Source organism: Micromys minutus (genome assembly GCF_963924665.1).
Source record: "Micromys minutus genome assembly, chromosome: 30".
Classification (NCBI taxonomy): Eukaryota; Metazoa; Chordata; class Mammalia; order Rodentia; family Muridae; genus Micromys; species Micromys minutus.
In genome coordinates, this window is record NC_137965.1 from 11,287,146 (window position 1) to 11,305,879 (window position 18,734).

The 18,734-nt window shown below is 46.5% G+C and overlaps 1 protein-coding gene across 2 annotated transcripts in view; it reads left to right on the forward strand.

Moving 5' to 3' along the window:
* SASH1 (SAM and SH3 domain containing 1) overlaps positions 1-17,873 on the forward strand; it is a 161,084-nt gene extending 143,211 nt beyond the window's left edge. For both annotated transcript variants that reach the window (XM_080941692.1, XM_080941693.1), the window contains 7 exons: positions 61-230; positions 1,220-1,429; positions 2,119-2,269; positions 7,575-7,688; positions 10,071-11,173; positions 12,729-12,860; positions 14,583-17,873. In XM_080941692.1, the coding sequence (XP_080797818.1) occupies positions 61-230; positions 1,220-1,429; positions 2,119-2,269; positions 7,575-7,688; positions 10,071-11,173; positions 12,729-12,860; positions 14,583-14,846 (2,144 nt within the window). In that variant the 3' untranslated portion in view covers positions 14,847-17,873. The remainder of the gene's footprint in view (positions 1-60; positions 231-1,219; positions 1,430-2,118; positions 2,270-7,574; positions 7,689-10,070; positions 11,174-12,728; positions 12,861-14,582) is intronic.
* The last annotated feature ends 861 nt before the right edge of the window (positions 17,874-18,734 follow it).

Sequence of the window (18,734 nt, forward strand, 5' to 3'; positions counted from 1 at the left end):
GCCTTTGCTACCTGAGAAGGCTGGGTTCAATCTCCCGTGCTTCCTGCTCTCCCTGTTCAGGCGGTCAGACTGTGAGTACCACGGATTCCTCCACCAGCAACAGGGAGAGTGTCAAGTCAGAAGATGGTGATGATGAAGAGCCACCCTATCGGGGTCCCTTCTGTGGACGTGCCCGTGTGCACACTGACTTCACCCCTAGTCCCTATGACACGGACTCTCTGAAGCTCAAGGTAGGCTTGCCTTTCATCTTGGGCAGCTAACCCAGGCCCTCTTGTCTCCTGGGAAGGGTTTCTCTCTCTTCCCTGTCAGTGGATGCTGGACTCTTACCATACACACTAGATCGTGTTTTGGTCATACTGGTCTCTTTTCTAGTGAAAATAAAATAGAACCAGACCATGATGAAGGATGAGGAGGCTGTACATTAGCTCTTCCTTCCTTGGCCCTACCCTCTGACCCCAGCTTCCTTCTAGAACTTCCGTGTCCCTCCTTCTATGCTTCCTTTATCTGACAGGAATAACCGCTCTGTGTGTGTGTGTACAGAGACATGTATGTGGGGCCTAAAGATACAGTTGAACATAGTTTATGGGATGTGGCCACAGGCTAGGGGACACCCTCTCATGACTGGGGGCAAGGATTCCAAGGTAAGCAACCTGTCTGACAGCAAGGGTGACAGATAAGGTTGTGACTTGGGGTCAGTATGGCATCTAGCACAGTGAAAAGTATCCTGTCTTCTGTCCTGCAAGCTCCCAGTTGTATCCTGTCTGAGTCACTCAGAACGGTGACCCATAGTGATGGAGTGATGGCTCGGTCAGTAACACGTTTGCACCTACGGTCATATCCGCGGCACCCACGGAAAAGCTGAGGATGGTGGTGTGCCCCTGTAAAACCAGTGCTGTGGGTGTAGAGACAGGTGGGGTATTCCCTGGAGCCCTTTGGCCAGCCAGTCTGACCAATTGATGAACTCTCATAAATAAGATGGGGTACAAGGGAGCAAACCACTGGACATCCAACTCTGGTTGCCACATGTGAATATGTGCACACACCCATATCAACATGTATCCATGCATAGCACATACTTATAAACACACACAAGATTAGGTAGGAAGGAAGCTGGAACTCTATTCCTGACCTTGCAGCATTTCCCCAAGCATCTGAGTTACATCATTGCTCATGCCTAGAAATCTGCCTAATGGAAGGATCTTTGTTCTCCCGGCCACAGAAAGGAGATGTCATTGACATAATCAGCAAACCACCCATGGGTACCTGGATGGGCCTGTTGAACAACAAAGTGGGCACATTCAAGTTCATCTATGTGGATGTGCTAAATGAGGAGGAGGAGAAGCCCAAGCGTCCCACCAGGAGGAGGAGGAAGGGAAGACCGTCCCAGCCAAAGTCTGTGGAGGATCTCCTGGATCGGATCAACCTGAAAGTCAGTCACTCGTCACTCTTCTCATTCACGTGTGTCCTTGTCGCCTAAACTGGACAAGGGATCTGTGTCACCTTGCAGGTGTAACCCATCAATGTTTTGAGTATTGTACAGACATAGTTCCCAGCATTCTCGAGTTAACCTCGCCCTTCACTAAGGGCCACAGCACAGCATAAGCCCTAGATCAGAAGTTGCCTTTTGGGAAGGGCTCTAAACAGAATCCTAAGTGTTCTGCTCACAGCCTGCCCCATGGGTCCACGAGGCACCTGCCCTCTCACTTCTCCCTGTCTGGGACTCCCGCCATCTTCTAAACGAATATGGCTACCGTAGGTGGATTCTAGTTTTCAACGTATAAAGCATCCTAATTCTGAGACATTCATAGGGTTTGCTAAGTTGGATTTTAATAAGCCTCTCCCGCCCCAATGTAAAGGGGGGGGTCTCAGCACAGGCCAAGTGGTGATAAAGGAATTAGTTCCTTCTTAAGCCATTAGTGAGTAAGCCCATGTACCCCGATCTCCCTACTAAGCTGGAAGACAGAGAGACCCAGAATATATTATAAATGATACTTATCTCTTGATGAACATAAGAATGATTATGGGAAAGAATGTCTAGGGAATCTGAGGCCAGTTCTGTGACATGGGTCATATGACGGAGCCACAGACTCACTTTGATCTTCTTGCTCTGCCTCCCAGGAGCACATGCCCACCTTCCTGTTTAATGGCTATGAAGACCTGGACACCTTCAAACTCCTGGAGGAAGAAGACTTAGATGAATTAAATATCAGGGACCCAGAACACAGAGCAGTTCTCTTGACGGCGGTGGAGCTGTTACAGGAATATGACAGTAAGTGCCTGTACACACACACACACACACACACACACACACACACACACTGCTAGATAAACAACTGCATTACCGTTATGATTATTTTTGGAACCAACGGGCCTTGAATAAGCTGTCATCATGTGCTTAGGGCACCGGGAGTCACCCAGTTGGTCTGGTTCTTGCCAAAGCCAAGTTTAACTGTGTGTTATGACAAGACTGTTCACAGATCAGACATGCCTGTTAATATGGTGTGAAAAGAGTGCCAGGGGCTTTGTGATGGGACCAGTAGGTTTCATAGTGTTTCCACTGGGATATACATCCATCGGTGGGTCATTAGGAATCTCTAGGTTGGACTCAAGCGATGACTCAGAGATTAACCTTTTCCAGAGGTTCTGAGTTCAATTCCCAGCAGCCACATGGTGCCTCACAACCATCTGTAATGGGATCTGATGCCCTCTTCTGGTGTGTCTGAAGACAGCTACAGTGTATTCATATACATAAAATGAATAAAGAGAGAGAGAGAGAGAGAGAAGGGAGGATTATCTCTGGGTTAAGGAGGAGAAAGAAAAACAGGCTGACCACTTTGGAGTCTCTTTACCCATCTGAGGGTTAATTATTTTCCAGAGCATGGGTTGTTTTCTTGCTGAACAGGCTTACTAGTGACTAAAAGGAAAGAAGGCAATGTCTCTCTGAAGTGAGTGTGTGGAGCAGGAATTCCTGAATTCAGTACGGGAGCGTATCCTTTATACTATGTGAGCAGAATTCAAGACATTCGTGGGTTTTGTTATGTTGATTGCTGTTGTCCTGCTAAGCCAGGCTTCCCATGGTCTGTATTCTTCAGTCCGACATAAAAGCACATTCTTAAAAGTATCTATGAGCATCTTTTCCAGTTCCTGAATTCAACTGCATTTTCTTTATGTGCTCTGCTTCCAGGGTGTAAGTAGCCAATGGGTTTCTGTCACTGAAAGACACACCAAAACCAGGGGAGGAAGGAAGCGCATATCATAAATGGTCCCCAACTCAGGGTTTTCTTGCTTTTCTGACGCCAAGAAAGCAACACACAGTGTTGAAACTATACTTCAAATCTTGGTCCCCGTTCTTTTCCTAGCCAAACACTGCAGTCTGCATACCTACAGTGTGCAGTAGTGATCCGGAGTTCTGGTTGACCCTGAGGCCATGATAGGCAGCGCCTACCACTCTGCAGTGTCCCAGAATGCTGTTCAGTGGGTTAGGGGAGTTAAGTGCATCTTAGCCTATAATACCCGAGTACACTATTGTAAACTGAGGCATATTTGTATTTACTGGCTATCTAAGACCAAGAGGGAAAAAAAAGCAACTGTGTTGGTAAAGTCACTCTTTAAATTATGCCAGTAACGTAAAAGGAATGCTGTCAATAGAAGCCTGAACCTTAGACGTGGTGGCTAACTGTGAGGCTGACGTCATTGGGATCACTTAGGAGACAAGCCTAAGGAGACTTATGTAGAATTAGTTTTGTAGCACGCCCGTGAATGACTCTGTAGATGAGGTTCTATAAAGTGGAAAGGCCCGCCTTTGCTGTCGGGGTCACTGGTGCCTAAGCTAGGGTCCTGAACTGAGGAGAACGTGAACTGTGCATCAACTTTCATCTCTGCTGCTGGCTGTGAAGGCCACGTGAATGTGAGCATGTGAATGCTCAGCCGCTCAACCGCCTGCACCCACGGCTTCCCCACCAGGATGAACTTGACCCTAAATCCCCAACGAACTCTTCAGCTGCTTTTTGATGAGGGCATTTTCTCATGGCAACGGGGGAAAAAGTCAGTAATAGACGGAGTAAGCAGGCAGCCTTCGGGTGAGCAGGGCTCTGTAGCATTTGATTTGGAAGAGCACTAGAGCAATGGTTCTCAACCTGTGGATTGTGACCCCTCTGGGAGTCAAATGCTCTTTTCCCTGGGATGGCCAAAGACCATCAGAACACACAGATATTTACATTATAATTCATAATAGCAAAGAGACAGTTTGGAACGAGCAACAAAGGTAATTTTATGTTAGGGGTCACCACACCGTGAGGAAGGGTCACAGCATGAAGAAGGTTGAGAACCTCCGGGGTCTCTGGCCAGGTTGTGTGTAAGCAGCTAGCCTAGTGACTTACTGGTACGGCAGACCTGCTCCATCAATAGGAATTAACGTAGACCCAGTTGTTCTTCTGAACCGCATCTGTTCCGTATTATATGTCGTTTACTCTTTACGGAGGACAGCTGGCTTATATACATCATCCGTTACATTTCCTGTTTCATTCAGATGTCAGAAGAGCAAAGCTAAATCCTGCATGTGGGCAGGGATCTGAGCCTAGTTTGACATAACACGTTGGCTTAGTCCCATCGTCCAAGGCTCAGATCCTAAGATTTGTACCAGAATCATCTCATGGGATGCTAACATGGGAGGCTCCTTGTTCATAAATCCCATTTGGGGTCGATGCATTTGCGCTGCTTGGAATTTCTGATACTTAAAACGGCATTTCCTTTTATTGATCTGGAAACAAAGGCTTCGAGGGCTCAGTGGCTCTAATTGATGTTGAGAGGACATATCCAGATGTAGCCTAGTGATGTAAGACTTTCCCTTTAATTCAGTTAAATTCATTGTGTTTAAGAAATACTTCCCCCAAGTACCTCAATAACTTAGAGAAACACGGTAGTGTTTTGCAAAACCCAGTTTGTTTGCAGTAGAGAGATATCCAGTGAGGTTCTTGAAGATATGAAGCCAAACCTTCCCAGTGTTCCCCACAGATGTGGAAAGGTGGTCTGCACTCAACCTTCTGTTTGGAAAAAAATGTCGGCTCACTTCTCCTTAGACTCTTTTAGGTCTTCTACATGAACACACTCTTAAAACTGTTTACTTTTTTTAAAAAAAATCGTAGTAACACCCATATATCAGAATCCACCATCTTGACCACCGGCAGGCGCACATCTCAGTAGAAACAGCCTTTTGAAGCTGGGCATGGTGGCCTATAACCTCAGCTTAGGGAAGTGAACATTGAAACAAGTATGGCAGGATTACCCAAACAAAGTTCCGGGTTAGCCTGGGCTACAGAGAGAGACCCCCGACTCAAAAGAAGAGGGGTTGTTTGTTTTTGTAAGACTCTTAATTTAAGATTATTTGGGGTATGGAAATGAGATGAAGGACTGATCTGCTGTAGAAAATATGGCAAGCCTTTTCAAGGGGCTCCCCTCCACAAGTCCCATTCCTTCTCCTTCTTCCTAAGAAAATTGCTTTCTAGAAACCGCGTGTGCCCTTGTATGCCATTGCTTTGGATGTTTGAGGATCTCAGCGTCAATGCATATTCGGCCCCTGAGGATGCTCACATGGGCTCCCATGTGTGGGTGGGTGCCATAGGGAGACGGCTTAGACCAGGCATGCTGAGTCCCTTCAGGTCGTGACCAAATGGGACTTCAGCCCTTTGATGATGACAGTTGGCTTATTCCTCATGCTCTTGTCTTTCCTACCTTGGCACTGAGGCTAGTGAGTGTGAGAGAAAAGTCTAGACACATAAGAGTCACCTTCTCCCTGGTGAAGGTAGCGGCTTTAGCCCCTCCCTCTGTCAGATGTCTTCCACATGACCGTCAATTGCATGGTGGTTCTCGGGCACCAGAGAGACCCTTCCCTTTTCTGTCACCACAGGACCTTGTAGTGCCTGGCAAGACTGGGGTCCCAGGATGCACTTCTCAGCAGCCTCACAGGGTCCTGTTTCTCTTTGGTAGGCCCTAGACTGCAGCCTGTTCTGCAGCTCTGGCACAGTGAACGGATGTCCCTGTACCACCAGGGACAGGCGAGTGATCCCTTCCACAGGGTACTCAAGGACAGCTCGAAGCTCTTTCATTTCCAGGGATCGTTTTTCTAAATAACATGCTTAGACAAGAGCAGAGGCCAACCCAAATCCACAGGCTCTTCCACAGGATGAGGGCATCACCAGAGAATGTTCCAGTTTGGGGCTGTTGTAGAGGGAGGGGGTGGGATTTGCTCATGCACTTCTAATTTGTCAATTTTCCCACCAATGGTTTGACAGTCAGCATTCTTTCGGGCTATACTTTGAGAATGTGTTCTGACATCCTCTTTGGCATTGTGCGTGTTATAGAACACAGACAGGAAGTCGAAGGATGCTGATGGGACCCCACCAGCACATGCATGTCATGACAGCCCTAATGTCCTGAGAAAAGGCATCATTGTTCTGGTTTATTTATTTAGTTGTTTAGTTATTTATTTTCTATGTGTGTATGGTTGGGGGTGGGCAGGTGAGAGGAAAGAAAAATCAATTGAAGCCATTTGTCTTTGCAACTAGCTATTTTATGTAGAAAAAAAAAAGTTCTCTTGTTTTCCATTTTGTGTGACCAAGTGCTTTCTCTACATAAGTATTTGAAGATGCTCTCGCGGTGTAGAACCTCAGTGTCCTGGGCTCCCACTTTAGAAAACACCGCTGCCTGAGTACTGAGCACTCATATGGTTATCCACAGGCTTTACACCAGGTTGTCCCTAAAACAACACAGTTAAACTTGCCTTTTGGTTTTTTTTCCACCATTACTGAGGTCCAAATAATAAATAATGATGCTTCTTTTTAGAGGGGTTGCTCAAGCTGGGGCTGTTCCATTTGAGCTGGCCAGTCGGCTGCTCTGCTTACCAGTCAGAGGGTCTCCTAAACACTTTTCACACACCGGATGGATGCAAAGATTAGAAACCCTGTCCCCCAGGCAGTGGAAGAAGGGTCAAGAGAAAGGAAACTTAACATTGCAGAAAACAAAAGATTTGTTTCTCCTTGAATAGGGATCTGTTCCTCTCTTACTAGCCTTCCTTTGGCCGAGGTAATACAACAGGGCGAATATTGTTACCATAGTCTAACAATACTCCCCAAAAACTTATAAAGCAACATTTCACTTGAGACTTATAGAAGCTCCCAAGTTTGGAGAGCCTGGAACATAAATGGCTTGACATCCAAGTCCTCCAGGCATCTGACAAGCACTTGATCCTACCGGCCTTGTGAAGGCCCCATTCACACACACTGCTTCTCATCGATGGCGCTATCTCTCAGCAGGCCTCTCCTCCTCGAAGTATTCCTCTCCTCCGCTGTGGCCTCAGTCTCCCACTGTTTGGGTAGCTTGTGAGCCACCAGCATGTTTCAACCCTGGTTCTCCCACCGAGTTTATTTTCACATGGTGGATACACTGCTTGAAAGAGAAGTGTTCTGATCCCGTTAGCTTGTCTGAGTTCAGCTTTAACATGCGTCAGTTTCAAAGGATGAAAAAATCTCGCTGTCTTTGGGGCTCCTTGTAACACCATGCCGTGTATTTATCTCCAGGTAACAGTGACCAGTCTGGTTCTCAGGAGAAGCTGCTGGCGGACAGCCAGGGCCTGAGTGGACGTTCCCCACGAGACTCCGGATGCTATGAAAGCATCGAGAACTTGGAAAATGGTAACGTTGGCTCAGAACCTGCTTCAGTGTTTTCAAAGGCTCTACTCTTGTACGGAGATGAAGCCAGTGGTCATCTTTCCGTTTCTGACCTTGTCCCCCACGATTCTTCCGGTAACCTCTGTTTAGTCCTGCTGGCTGCTGTGTGATGCTTATAAATGCTGCCTAAAATGCCTGCAGCCATAAAATCTAAATAGTGTGTCTCCTGTGCCCTTTTCTTCACACAGTAACCACTAACATCTCAGTACTGGGAATGACTAGGCCCACAAGGAAAACGATTTGCCAGGTAGACTCTCCATCAAAGGAACCCCGGCAGCCGTGTGCTGTAGCCTCTCAGCCTGAAACTAGAGGCAGTTACCCCTAGAGAGGGTGACTAGACAGCCACATGTCTTATTTGTGGCTCCTGAAGCAATCACTATGTAAGTCCCAAAGCCTCCTCCACACAGGACCAAGGTCTTAAGCAGAATGAAGCAGAAAGGTAAAATGGCCAGCAACTCTGTGGCCTCCTTTTGTGTCCCCCAAGTTTCCACTGATAACAGTTTCCTAGGACACAAAAAGAAAGCATCAACACAGTCCACGGGCAAAGCCATTGCTGTCTTCACTGTATGTGTGTGTTAGGTGGTGGACAGAAAAAGAAATTGTTTCTTAATCTCAACCATGCTTTAACAAAAAAGTGTGAGAGACTTGTTTTGGGCACCCAAACTAGTTCTAAGATAAGGTAAATAAAGGCTTGAGTTCAGAGTCTCGTGGTACGAGCAACCACACTCTTAGAACAAGCCCTCACCTCTACACCTGGGCGCACTGCCTGCCTACCTCACACTGATGTCAATTGTCATAGGCATATTGGGAACCTAGACATTTACCCATAAGCTCTGCCACTCAGAATGTTCTGTCAACTTGGGAAGATTCGATGGGTCTTCTGGTGCTTAACATTTAGATAACCTCGGCTAAAATGCAACACAAAACACACCCAGGAGCCCGGCACTGAATCATTTTTAGCAAACAGCAAATCCTTGGGTCTGTTTGGAAGTGTTTTTGTTTTTGTCTTGTTTCCGTTAACTTTTCTATAGCTGCAGGAGTCTGGTAAAGTTAACCCCAGCAGTGCTGGGTTGGTAAGGAAGAAAGATAGAAATGCCAAAGGGCTTAATGCCCAAGAGAGTTCAGTTATATCTACTGAAAAACTGAATTAAATATACTGGTGAGCCATCCTTTGATTTCAAGGTGAACTTAGAGCTCTCCCTGTATTTTCATACAGAATGTGAACCTGGCATTGAGACATATGGTTCATATTGGGAAAAAGTAAGAGAAGAAAACACTTCTAAAATTTGAGCTCAATGGATTTTAGTAAGAAAAAGTTTTCAATCTCAACTGATTTGGAGCCTTTTTTACAATGTGCTCTGGTGAAGTATTTCCCCCCTTGCATTTAGCTGTAGTGATTCTTCTGTTAATAAGAAATGTAGCCAGTACATTCAGAAGTAACAGTAACATATCTCCATGTGTCAACAGAATACCAACCTATTAAGAAAGGGCCCGTGTGTTGCTGTTGATCAGGGTAGCCATCCAGGTGGGCAGAGTTTGCAGTACCAACTTCCTCCTAAGGCAGGAGGACATGCCCTATATAGCTGGATGTCTGCTTTGCAGGGCATAAAATATTTCATGTGCTGATGTGAGTCTCTTCAAAAAGGATGGCCTCGTGAATGAAAAGTTCAGTTGAGGAGAGCGCTGTTCCCAGCTGCCATCCTTAGGTTCTGAGCTGGTCTCAGCCTGCAACACTGAATGTTATCAGTTTGGGGTTCGAGTGAGCTTAGAAAGCTATGAAATCAAGAGAGAAAATTCTTTCTCCCTGCTGATGAAGGGCAAAAGCACTTGAAGTGTCAGAGCCCTGGGCCTTTCCTTTCTGCTCCATTTCCTTCATCTAGAGTGCCCCACACAGAGGTGTTTGTGGTTGTTATCAAAGAATACCTTCATTTGCCCTAAAGCAGCTATTTCTCTGAGTGGGCATCATCTCACCCATTTTCCTGCCCTACCGAGAAGATTGGCCTGCAGCCTGGTATCTCCCTACTGCTGTTTGTGTGTTGCAGCCAAAGGGTCATGCCACTTAATGGGGGAGAGTCGGAATTCTAAACTGACACGCAGAATTGGGGATGTTTACTAATAGGTTAGCAGGGAAAAAAAGTGTCTTACTTATATTAACCACTTACTAGCTTTTCAGAGATTAGACACCGCCATTTCTTTGCACCATCTGAAGATTTGTGGCGTTTACATCTTTTTCTAGAGTAACATAAAAATGGGTCCTAGGTGATGGTTTTGTTGGTCCCCTAGCCCTTGTTTGCGCATCAATTTCATTGACTTTAAAACGTCGTAAAATATCTCCTTCTCTCACAGGCAAAGCTCAAAAACCCAGCGTCCTGCCCACTAAGTCGTCCACGGAGTCCAACTTAACGTCTTTCAACAGGAGCCAGCCAGGCAACTACCCGACATTGCCTTTAACGAAATCAGGGGAGGTGCGCAAGCAGGGAGAGGAGGGCAGGTTAGGAAGAGGTCTAGCCCCGGACACCGCCAAGTGCTCTGACGTGCCCTCTGTGACTGGTTTGAATAAAAACCGAAGGAGTCTCCCGGTCTCCATCTGCCGCAGCTGTGAAACCCTGGAGGGTCCTGAGCCTGTGGAAAATTGGCCTCGATCCCATTCCCTGGACGACCTTCAGGGAGATGCTGATATTGGCAAGGATGCGCCTACCGAAATGCCGGAAACCTGTCCTCAGAATGTACCAGAAGTGCCACAGAAGTCATCTGCCTGCACCTCCAAGGCTTTGCCCGGAGGACGAGATTCCGCTGCAGAAGATGTGATGCTTCTGACCCAAAGCAAGAGATTTTCCGACCCCCCGAAAACGATGGCTAAGAAACTGGATGGCTCTGCGGTGGCCTCCAACCTGGGCATAGCTCCTCCTCGGTGTATACCCAGAAATTTCGAGGCTCAGCCTCCCGTTAAACCCGGCTTAACAAGGACGTCTCTTGAGGGTCTCAGAAAAGGACATGACCACCACCCCCTGGGCACCAAAGAAGGGGTAGATGGGGAGCAGAGCACCCCTGAGACCAGGACACAGTCCAGACATCCATCACAGCCCCCGCCTGTGCCGGCCAAGAAAAGCCGGGAGCGCCTAGCCAATGGCCTGCACCCGGTCCCCAGCCCGGAGGCACCCATCCTGCCACTGAAGAAGGCCAGCCCGGTCAGTCCCAGCGACTGCCCCTCTCCCCGGGAGCCCAGGTCTTCTACGGGGACTGAGCCAGGCAGCCCTGCCTGCACGAGACCCCCACCATGGCTGGCCGCGCTCCCTGAGAGCACCAGCCTGCAGGAGCACGGTGTGAAGCTGGGCCCAGTGCTGGGCAGGAAGGTTTCCTGCGTCCGGGGTGTGGACCTAGAGATGCTCACTGAGAACAAGCTGCAGGCTGAGGGCATTGATCTCACGGAGGAACCCTACTCTGATAAGGTAGCCAAGGCTCCGCCCTCAGGGCCCTGATTTTCCTTTTGGGTTTTTGGTGTGGTTTCTCAAGATAGGGTTTCTCTGTAGCCCTGGCTGCCCTGGAGCTTGCTCTTTAGAGCCAGGCTAGCCTTGAACTCAGAGATCCGCCTGCCTCTGAATCCCAAGTGCAGGAATTAAAGGCGTGCGCCACTCACACGAGAGCCAGGGCCTGGCCACACGTGCTGTGCTCGAACCCCTGCCCCTGGATTAAATTCAAACACAGCTTCGTGCTTTTCCTCTTGGTTTTAGTTAGGTAGCTGTGGTTTGCAGGGATCATCGCCAGAACTGGCCCCACTGGGTTTGAGTAATGGACAAGAGAGACCTGAATCTAGGGCGCGTATCCCACAGAAGGATACTTTTGTTTCTGTGTAGTTTAACTGGGGCTTCAGATAACCTGCCTTATCTACTCATAGACAGGTTGTTGTAAGCCAATAGAATGAACGAGAGCACATACAGAAAACTGTAGAGCACTTCCGGTCCAGAAGACTCTTCAGGTGGACTACAGCGATTATACAAATATCTCTATAGAACGAGGGGTGGGGGCATAATATGTACCCCCCCCAAAAAAACATATCTATACTTGAAATGCAGTTCCCATTTGAAAAGAGGTAAGAAAAAGGCTACCAACACCAAAGCGACTTTGAAGATAAATCAGAAATAATACAGGTGGCTTTACTTTTCTTCTGAAAATGCATCTTCTGTTATAATGTGTCCCCAAGAGTCCTTGTTATTAGATCCTTATGATCATGAATACCTCCTAAGAACAACTCCCCCCCACCCGTACCCCTACAGCACCCCCCCAACCCCTGGGGCCTTTCCTTCTTTTTCTCGTCTTTGATACTCCATGACTGTGTACCTTTGAAGGGAACACAGGGAGAGTCGTAATGTGGCCCAGCGATAGAGTGGCGTGATTCTTAGATGAAGGGCAAATAGTGTCTGGAGAGTCACGGTTTGGTTTTCTACAGATTAGGGGACTCTGTTCAATGACACTACGGGATGGAGTTTTGTAAAAATGGGTTTAAGGTGTTGGCCCGAAAAAAAAAAAAAAAACCACAGGACCGTGTTGCCCTAACTATGATTTGAAATATTTCTTTAGAGCTCATTGGTTTTTATAAGGTGTAGATACAAGCACGCTTCTTTTCAAGGATCTGCCCTGATAATCAATAGGTTATGTTCCTTTTGAATGGACGCTCCTGGTGTCGTTCTCCCGCAGTGCTGCCATGTGTCTCAGGCAGGGGTGTGTCTTAGGTGGGGGTGTGTCTCAGGCGGGGGTGTGTCTCAGGCAGGGGTGTGTCTTAGGTGGGGGTGTGTCTTAGGTGGGGGTGTGTCTTAGGTGGGGGTGTGTCTCAGGCGGGGGTGTGTCTTAGGTGGGGGTGTGTCTCAGGTGGGGGTGTGTCTCAGGCGGGGGTGTGTCTTAGGTGGGGGTGTGTCTCAGGTGGGGGTGTGTCTTAGGTGGGGGTGTGTCTTAGGTGGGGTCTGTCTGGACCACCATTCATGCCTCGTTTCTCGTTCCCCTGGTAAGCATGGCCGTTGTGGGATCCCTGAAGCCCTGGTGCAGAGATACGCAGAGGACTTGGATCAGCCTGAGAGAGATGTTGCCACCAACATGGACCAGATCCGCGTGAAGCTGCTTCGGAAGCAGCATCGTATGGCGGTGAGCAGCCCACACTCGAGGCGGGACAGCTTTCTGCAATATATTTAGTTACAAGCTCACTACCGGCAGGTGTCGGTAACGCCAAGACTTGCTAGAGCCCTAGGAAAAGACACCTTTATTATCATTTATGTGTTTGTTTATTTATTTGTTTCCTTTCAGACATAGCCAGGTTAGCCTTCAATCTGTGACCTTCCTGCCTCAGCCTCTTCTGCGCTGAGATTTCGGGCACATTCTCGGATGCCCAACGCTAGGACAGTTTTAGAAAGACAAAAAGGGAGCAAGTTCATTATATCTCAGCACTAGGAACACCTGTTTTTAAAATCCATAGATGGGACACCAAATTTTAGCGAATTAAGTTCATCCGGGAGCATCCCATACACAGCGCAGCTGACAATAGTGTGTTATATCCTCGGCAGAAGATGCTGACGCGGCTTTATTCTTGTTACAGGGGAGAAAGGCGTGTGATTAGTGAAGTAATTAGTGTCTGTTAAGTGGCTTGGCTTAGCTGTTGTGTGACTTTTGCACGTCTCTAAACACCATGCTGTGTGCCCTAAGTACGTAAAAACCCCTAATTATCAATTAACCAGTCAGTTCTGAGCACGTGTACAGTAAGTAGTAAGGGAACAGTCTTAAGCCTGCTGGTTTCTGCCTGTCAGATCATGAATCTGTCTTATAAAATTTATTTTTTATTATCAAGATTTCAAGGTTTCTATTAGGTGAATATTCTATGGCTTAGCCAATTACATATCCATAAATGTTTCGGGTTTACTCCTTTCTATTTATTTTAAATGACGTAGTGAAAAGCAGCTTGCTTTAAAACCCATCTGTGGACGTTCAGTAATACCTGAGGGTTTATTCTCCGGGGAGAGTTTGCCTTCTCAAGATCATACAGAATCAGGGCTAGAGAGATGGCTCGGAGAGTTGGGTTTATGTTCTTTGCTCGCCGTGTGGGGGAAAAAATTCTGTGTGTCATAGCCCACGCTTGTGATGATCCTGTGTGTGGCTGGGGAGGGAGGGGAGGGAGGGAGGGAGGGAGGGAGGGAGGGGACAAGTGGATCCCAGAAACTCACTGAGCACCCAGCCTAGCTGAATCAGCAAGTTCCAGATGCAAGCCAGAGACCCTGTCTCAAGATAAAAGATGAACAGCTCTTGAGTAAGGTCATGGAAGGTTGACCTCTGGCCTCGGACCTCTGACCTCCATGCATATAATGTATGCCTTTGTGAATTTGTACAATATCGTGTAGGCTTTTACACCCTGCAAATCTCCTTCAGAAAGACAGCCTTTTATGCACTTAGCAATAAGATTCCAAGGTTCGTGTCTCTGTCCTATTCGACTCAACGTTATTATGTTTTAAACTGTTGATTACCAATGTCCATTTAAATATTTAATTTTCTGGTTGCTAATGTGGAGTCAAAATACAGTAGAAAATGTTTTTATAAAAGCCCTACACTGTCAGAGACAAAAATAGCAAGATAGACATACATGCCTGCCAGCTTGTAGCCTTACACACGTAATCGGGGTCTGATCCGGTCCAAAATTCCTTCTGGAATCTTCTAGGGATAGTCCCGTAAAAGTCTTTTACATTTTTGAGTGAAGTTCTTAACGTTGGTTTTGACGTCTCTTAGCAATGGCACATCACAGTACTGTCCCTCTCAGCCACACAAAAGGTAGCTCACGGTACCCGTGCATTCTTAATGACCTGGTCTTCCTCCTTCATACAGATCCCGAGTGGTGGGCTGACAGAAATCTGCAGAAAGCCCCTGTCTCCCGGATGTGTTGCGTCCGTGTCGGATTGGCTTATCTCCATTGGCCTGCCCATGTACAGGAGCACCCTTTCTGACGCAGGGTTCACCACACTGAGCCAAGTGCCTTCCCTGTCCCACACTTGCCTTCAGGAGGCCGGCATCACAGAGGAGAGGCATATAAGGAAGCTCATAACCGCAGCCAGACTTTTCAAACTGCCACCGGGCCCCGAGGCCATGTAGCCAGGCCTGCCGCGGCCCTCCCTGGACAAGAGCCAGCCTTTCACTGTGCTTCGGAAGCTGATAGAATCCTTCCATATCTGCTGGGGTCGACCTGACGGGGAAGAAAATCACCCACTCGGGGCTCACGAACTGCACGATTAGGACTCAGAACGGAGGACCCTCTCTTCTCGAAAAGGCCTCCTCTCCTGCCCCTCGAGGAAATCGATGTGGTTCTCTTTTTGATGCCCAAAGGCGAGACTAGCACTTAGTTCTGTTTTCAGACACGGAAGAGCGGACTCTGCGAACACCGTGCGATCAGTCTGTCTGTGCTGGCGGAGGGCTAGGAACGACAGGCAGCCTGCTCGTGTCTGATTGTGCCCTGTGCATCTGTTGGCCACCTGGCTCGATGCCCAAGCCCGATGGGCTTAGCTAGGCCAAAGTAACAGACTCTGGAGTTACTGTTATACTGTTGACCAGGCTGATTTTGTTCAAAAGCTTCAACAGCTGACTCTCTCAAGAACAGAACAGTCCTCCTCTCCTGTAGATAAATGAGAGACATTGTAATTGCTTTCTAGCAATTAGCTTTTATTTGCCTTAATATAAACTTTAACCAGTTATCTATCTAGTGTCCCCAACCCTTCCTTAACCCTAGTTCCAGATTTCCAGCTTAGAGCGCCATCTAACGTGTTTGGGATGTTTCCAGCAGTCCCATTCTAACATGGCTTATTTTTATAGGGGGTGACTACCAGGGTTGACTTTTAGTTTCTGAACTAACTACAAATTCGGTAAAAGTCGATCAGGATTCGCGGAAGGGCTCACGTGTTCTCGAGCATGCGCAGTGACTGCCCTTGAGTCTGCTCACTTTGACTGGCCATCAGCGTGGCCATGGCGTTGGAGTATAGTTACATGAGATCCTAACCCCACCGATGCCCAGATCCATTCGTCAACTAACGGATCACCTTTGCAGAAAGTCATTGTAATGTTGCATATTTTAGAAAGATTTTTTTTTCCTAAAAAGGGAAGTAGTTTACACTCAGTTCTTTAAGGTTCTTTTGTGTTTGTGTTTTTTAGTTTTTTGGGTTTTTTTTTTTTTTTTTTTTTTTTTTTTTGGCCAGTTCTATAATTATAACTATCTTCCATTTGTTACTTAGATAATTATTTGAATTCAAGCAGAGGTCCGTTATGGAGTCAGATAAACTGCATCATCTGTCTATTAAATATTGCATATTTTCAACTGTTTTTTCCCCTCGATGGTGATTTCCACATAATCTATCATCTTTTTCTTTCTGGCGTCTGGTCTTCTAGCAGTTGGCAAATTTAGACAGGTACACATGCTTCAGAGCTTACAAAATGGTTTGTCTTACAAGCACTATGGGAGGTCTCAAGCTATCATGGAAGCACTTTGAACACAAGGTCTGGGTCAGTCCTCTGATGGTTCATTGGGGTATTAAAACTTGATTTCCCTCAAGAGAAGGGCAAGTCATTTTTGTTAATAACAAAGCGATCCTGGCCATATGCTTTATTTAACTGGATCCATGTCTCTGAGGAAAATCTCAGGCGATTCCCCCCAACACACACATTTTAGTATACACTAAACATAATAATAATGTTAGGTTTCTTCGCTTCCATTCACCTTCTGTAAGATGCCATGTGGAGAAGTTGGGGCAGTTTAGAATAAAAAGGTACAGGCACTAGATTCCTATTGGACTCTTAAAGGAGCTCATGGTTGCCCCCTGGGTTAGGCATAGCCCATGGGATGGGTGGGGGTGCAGGGTTCTCTGTCAGTCCCAACGCCCAGGAGCTTTCCAGGCTGTTGTGGGCACTGGCATTGGGAAAAAGGCTTCTCCTTTTGTTTTTAAGTAACTCTGGCCTGACCTCCCAACAGACTGCCCTTAGGATTTTAGCTGATCAAAGAGAGAAACTACGCAAATGTCACGTTGGAGGTAACAAGGGAAGAGGAGAAAGTCTCACGGGAATTTCCCAGTTTTTAGTTCATTCTTGGTGTAGGGTTTTCTTTTTTAAACCAATCGAGGAGGTCTTGAGAAGGTCAAACAGTAGCTTTTATCTTTTATCACTCTGGAAATCATTGCCTTTGCATGGAGAATTAAATTCAGGGACCACGAATTTAGTGTGAATGTCTGATCTGAAGGGGCTGAGGTTCTCTATCTCTCTCTCTCTCTCTCTCCCCCTTTTTTTTATATTCATGTTTGTTTGGTTTTCTCTTGCTATGAACGTTTCATTTGGTCCGAGGAAAGCCTGAATGTTAGTGTATGGTTATGTCAGCAGACAGGCGGCCAGCTTTAGCAACCGCCACTTTTGATCAGTTGCATTTGGTACAGAATTCTGAGTGACCGTGAAAAATTGTTGTCTTTGGAAAGCACAACATTAACCCGGAAAGGCGTTTCGGCTCAGGTAGCTACCCAGAATGCGTGTGGATTTGTGTGTCTCAGCTGTCTGCAGAGAAAGCAGCTGCCCAAACTACTATTTACATTCCCAGACAGCGAAAGCAAATCGCTTTTCATGGCCTTGCATATTTGGGGACCCTTTTCTCTGTCCTGACCCCAGGTGTGGATGAAATTGGAGAGAATTCCTCTGTGAGAAATGAATCCGGGATAACGGCATAGTGTTTCACAACTGTGCTGGAACAGAAGTAGATTCCCAAGTCATGCTGTGTGAGGACTGAGTGAGGTTCCAGAAAAATCTGACTGTCTTGAGTCCACGTTATCTTGATTTTTAAATTGATAAGGGAAAAAAAACCCCACAAACTGTCAAGCAAGTTATATGACAACAACATTGCACTTTCTGTATATGAAATCAATATTTAAATAACTTATTTTTCTCCATTGCTATTCTTAAACATTGTAAGTAGCTGTAATATACCGATACCAATACGTTCTTGCAATTGCTTCAGCCCAAGAAAGCTGTGTATTGTTTTAAAATTGTAAAAAAAAAAAAATATTGTGATGATCCATTTAAAAAATAAAAAGGAAGGTGGACAGAAAGGTTTTCCTGTGTATCAAACTGTCTATAATTACATCATCCATGTACCTAGGGGAAAAAGTAAATAAATTTCTTCAGTTAAATCTGTTGCTTTGGTTGTTCTGTGGCGCTTCAAAGATGGGGAAAAAATGAAAAGTTGAGAAGGGTCGTGTTTTATGAGAATATTAGTTGTACAGTATTTTTTTTTTAACAACTCAAAAGGGATCTTTTTACCTGATGTCCGTGTGTGTGTGTGTGTGTGTGTGTGTGTGTGTGTGTGTGTGTGTAGGCATACATGTGCCATGATGCACGTGTGGTGGTCGGGGAGGGGCAGTCTTGGATCGAGACCCTTGACTTTCATTTTGTTTGAGATAAATTCTCTTGTTTATAAACTGCTGTGTCCTCTCGGCCAGCCCCTCCCTGATCTGTCTGTACCCAGATCTCACTGTAGGAGCACTGGGCTACTGAACCCAGTTTGTGGTTCTGGGTATCACAGCTCAGTTCCCACACTTACATGGCAAGCATTTTACTCACCGCGCCATCACCCCAGCCCTCGATACCGGAAGCGTTCACACTGGTTTCTTCCCCAGTACGCAAGAGTGAGTTGTAATCATGGCCAATAACCAGCAGAATGTTTCTTCCAGTTCAAATGTTAAGAGTTAGCTTTAAACAACTCAGCCGGTAAAGATGCATTAACACGAAGTAAATGACATTTCTCTCAATAGACCTGATCTTCAAAACGCATTAAACTAGTTTTGTTTGCAACTGATTTACTTTACTCCCGGGAACTGGATGTGGCATCTTTCAGAAGAATGTTCGGAGGGCCTCTTCTGCTCTAAGCTTACTCTCAAATGAAGAATCTGTCACCATAGAAGCGACGGACTCGACCAATAATTCCCAGTGAAGCGGAGAAACCAAACTCATATCTAC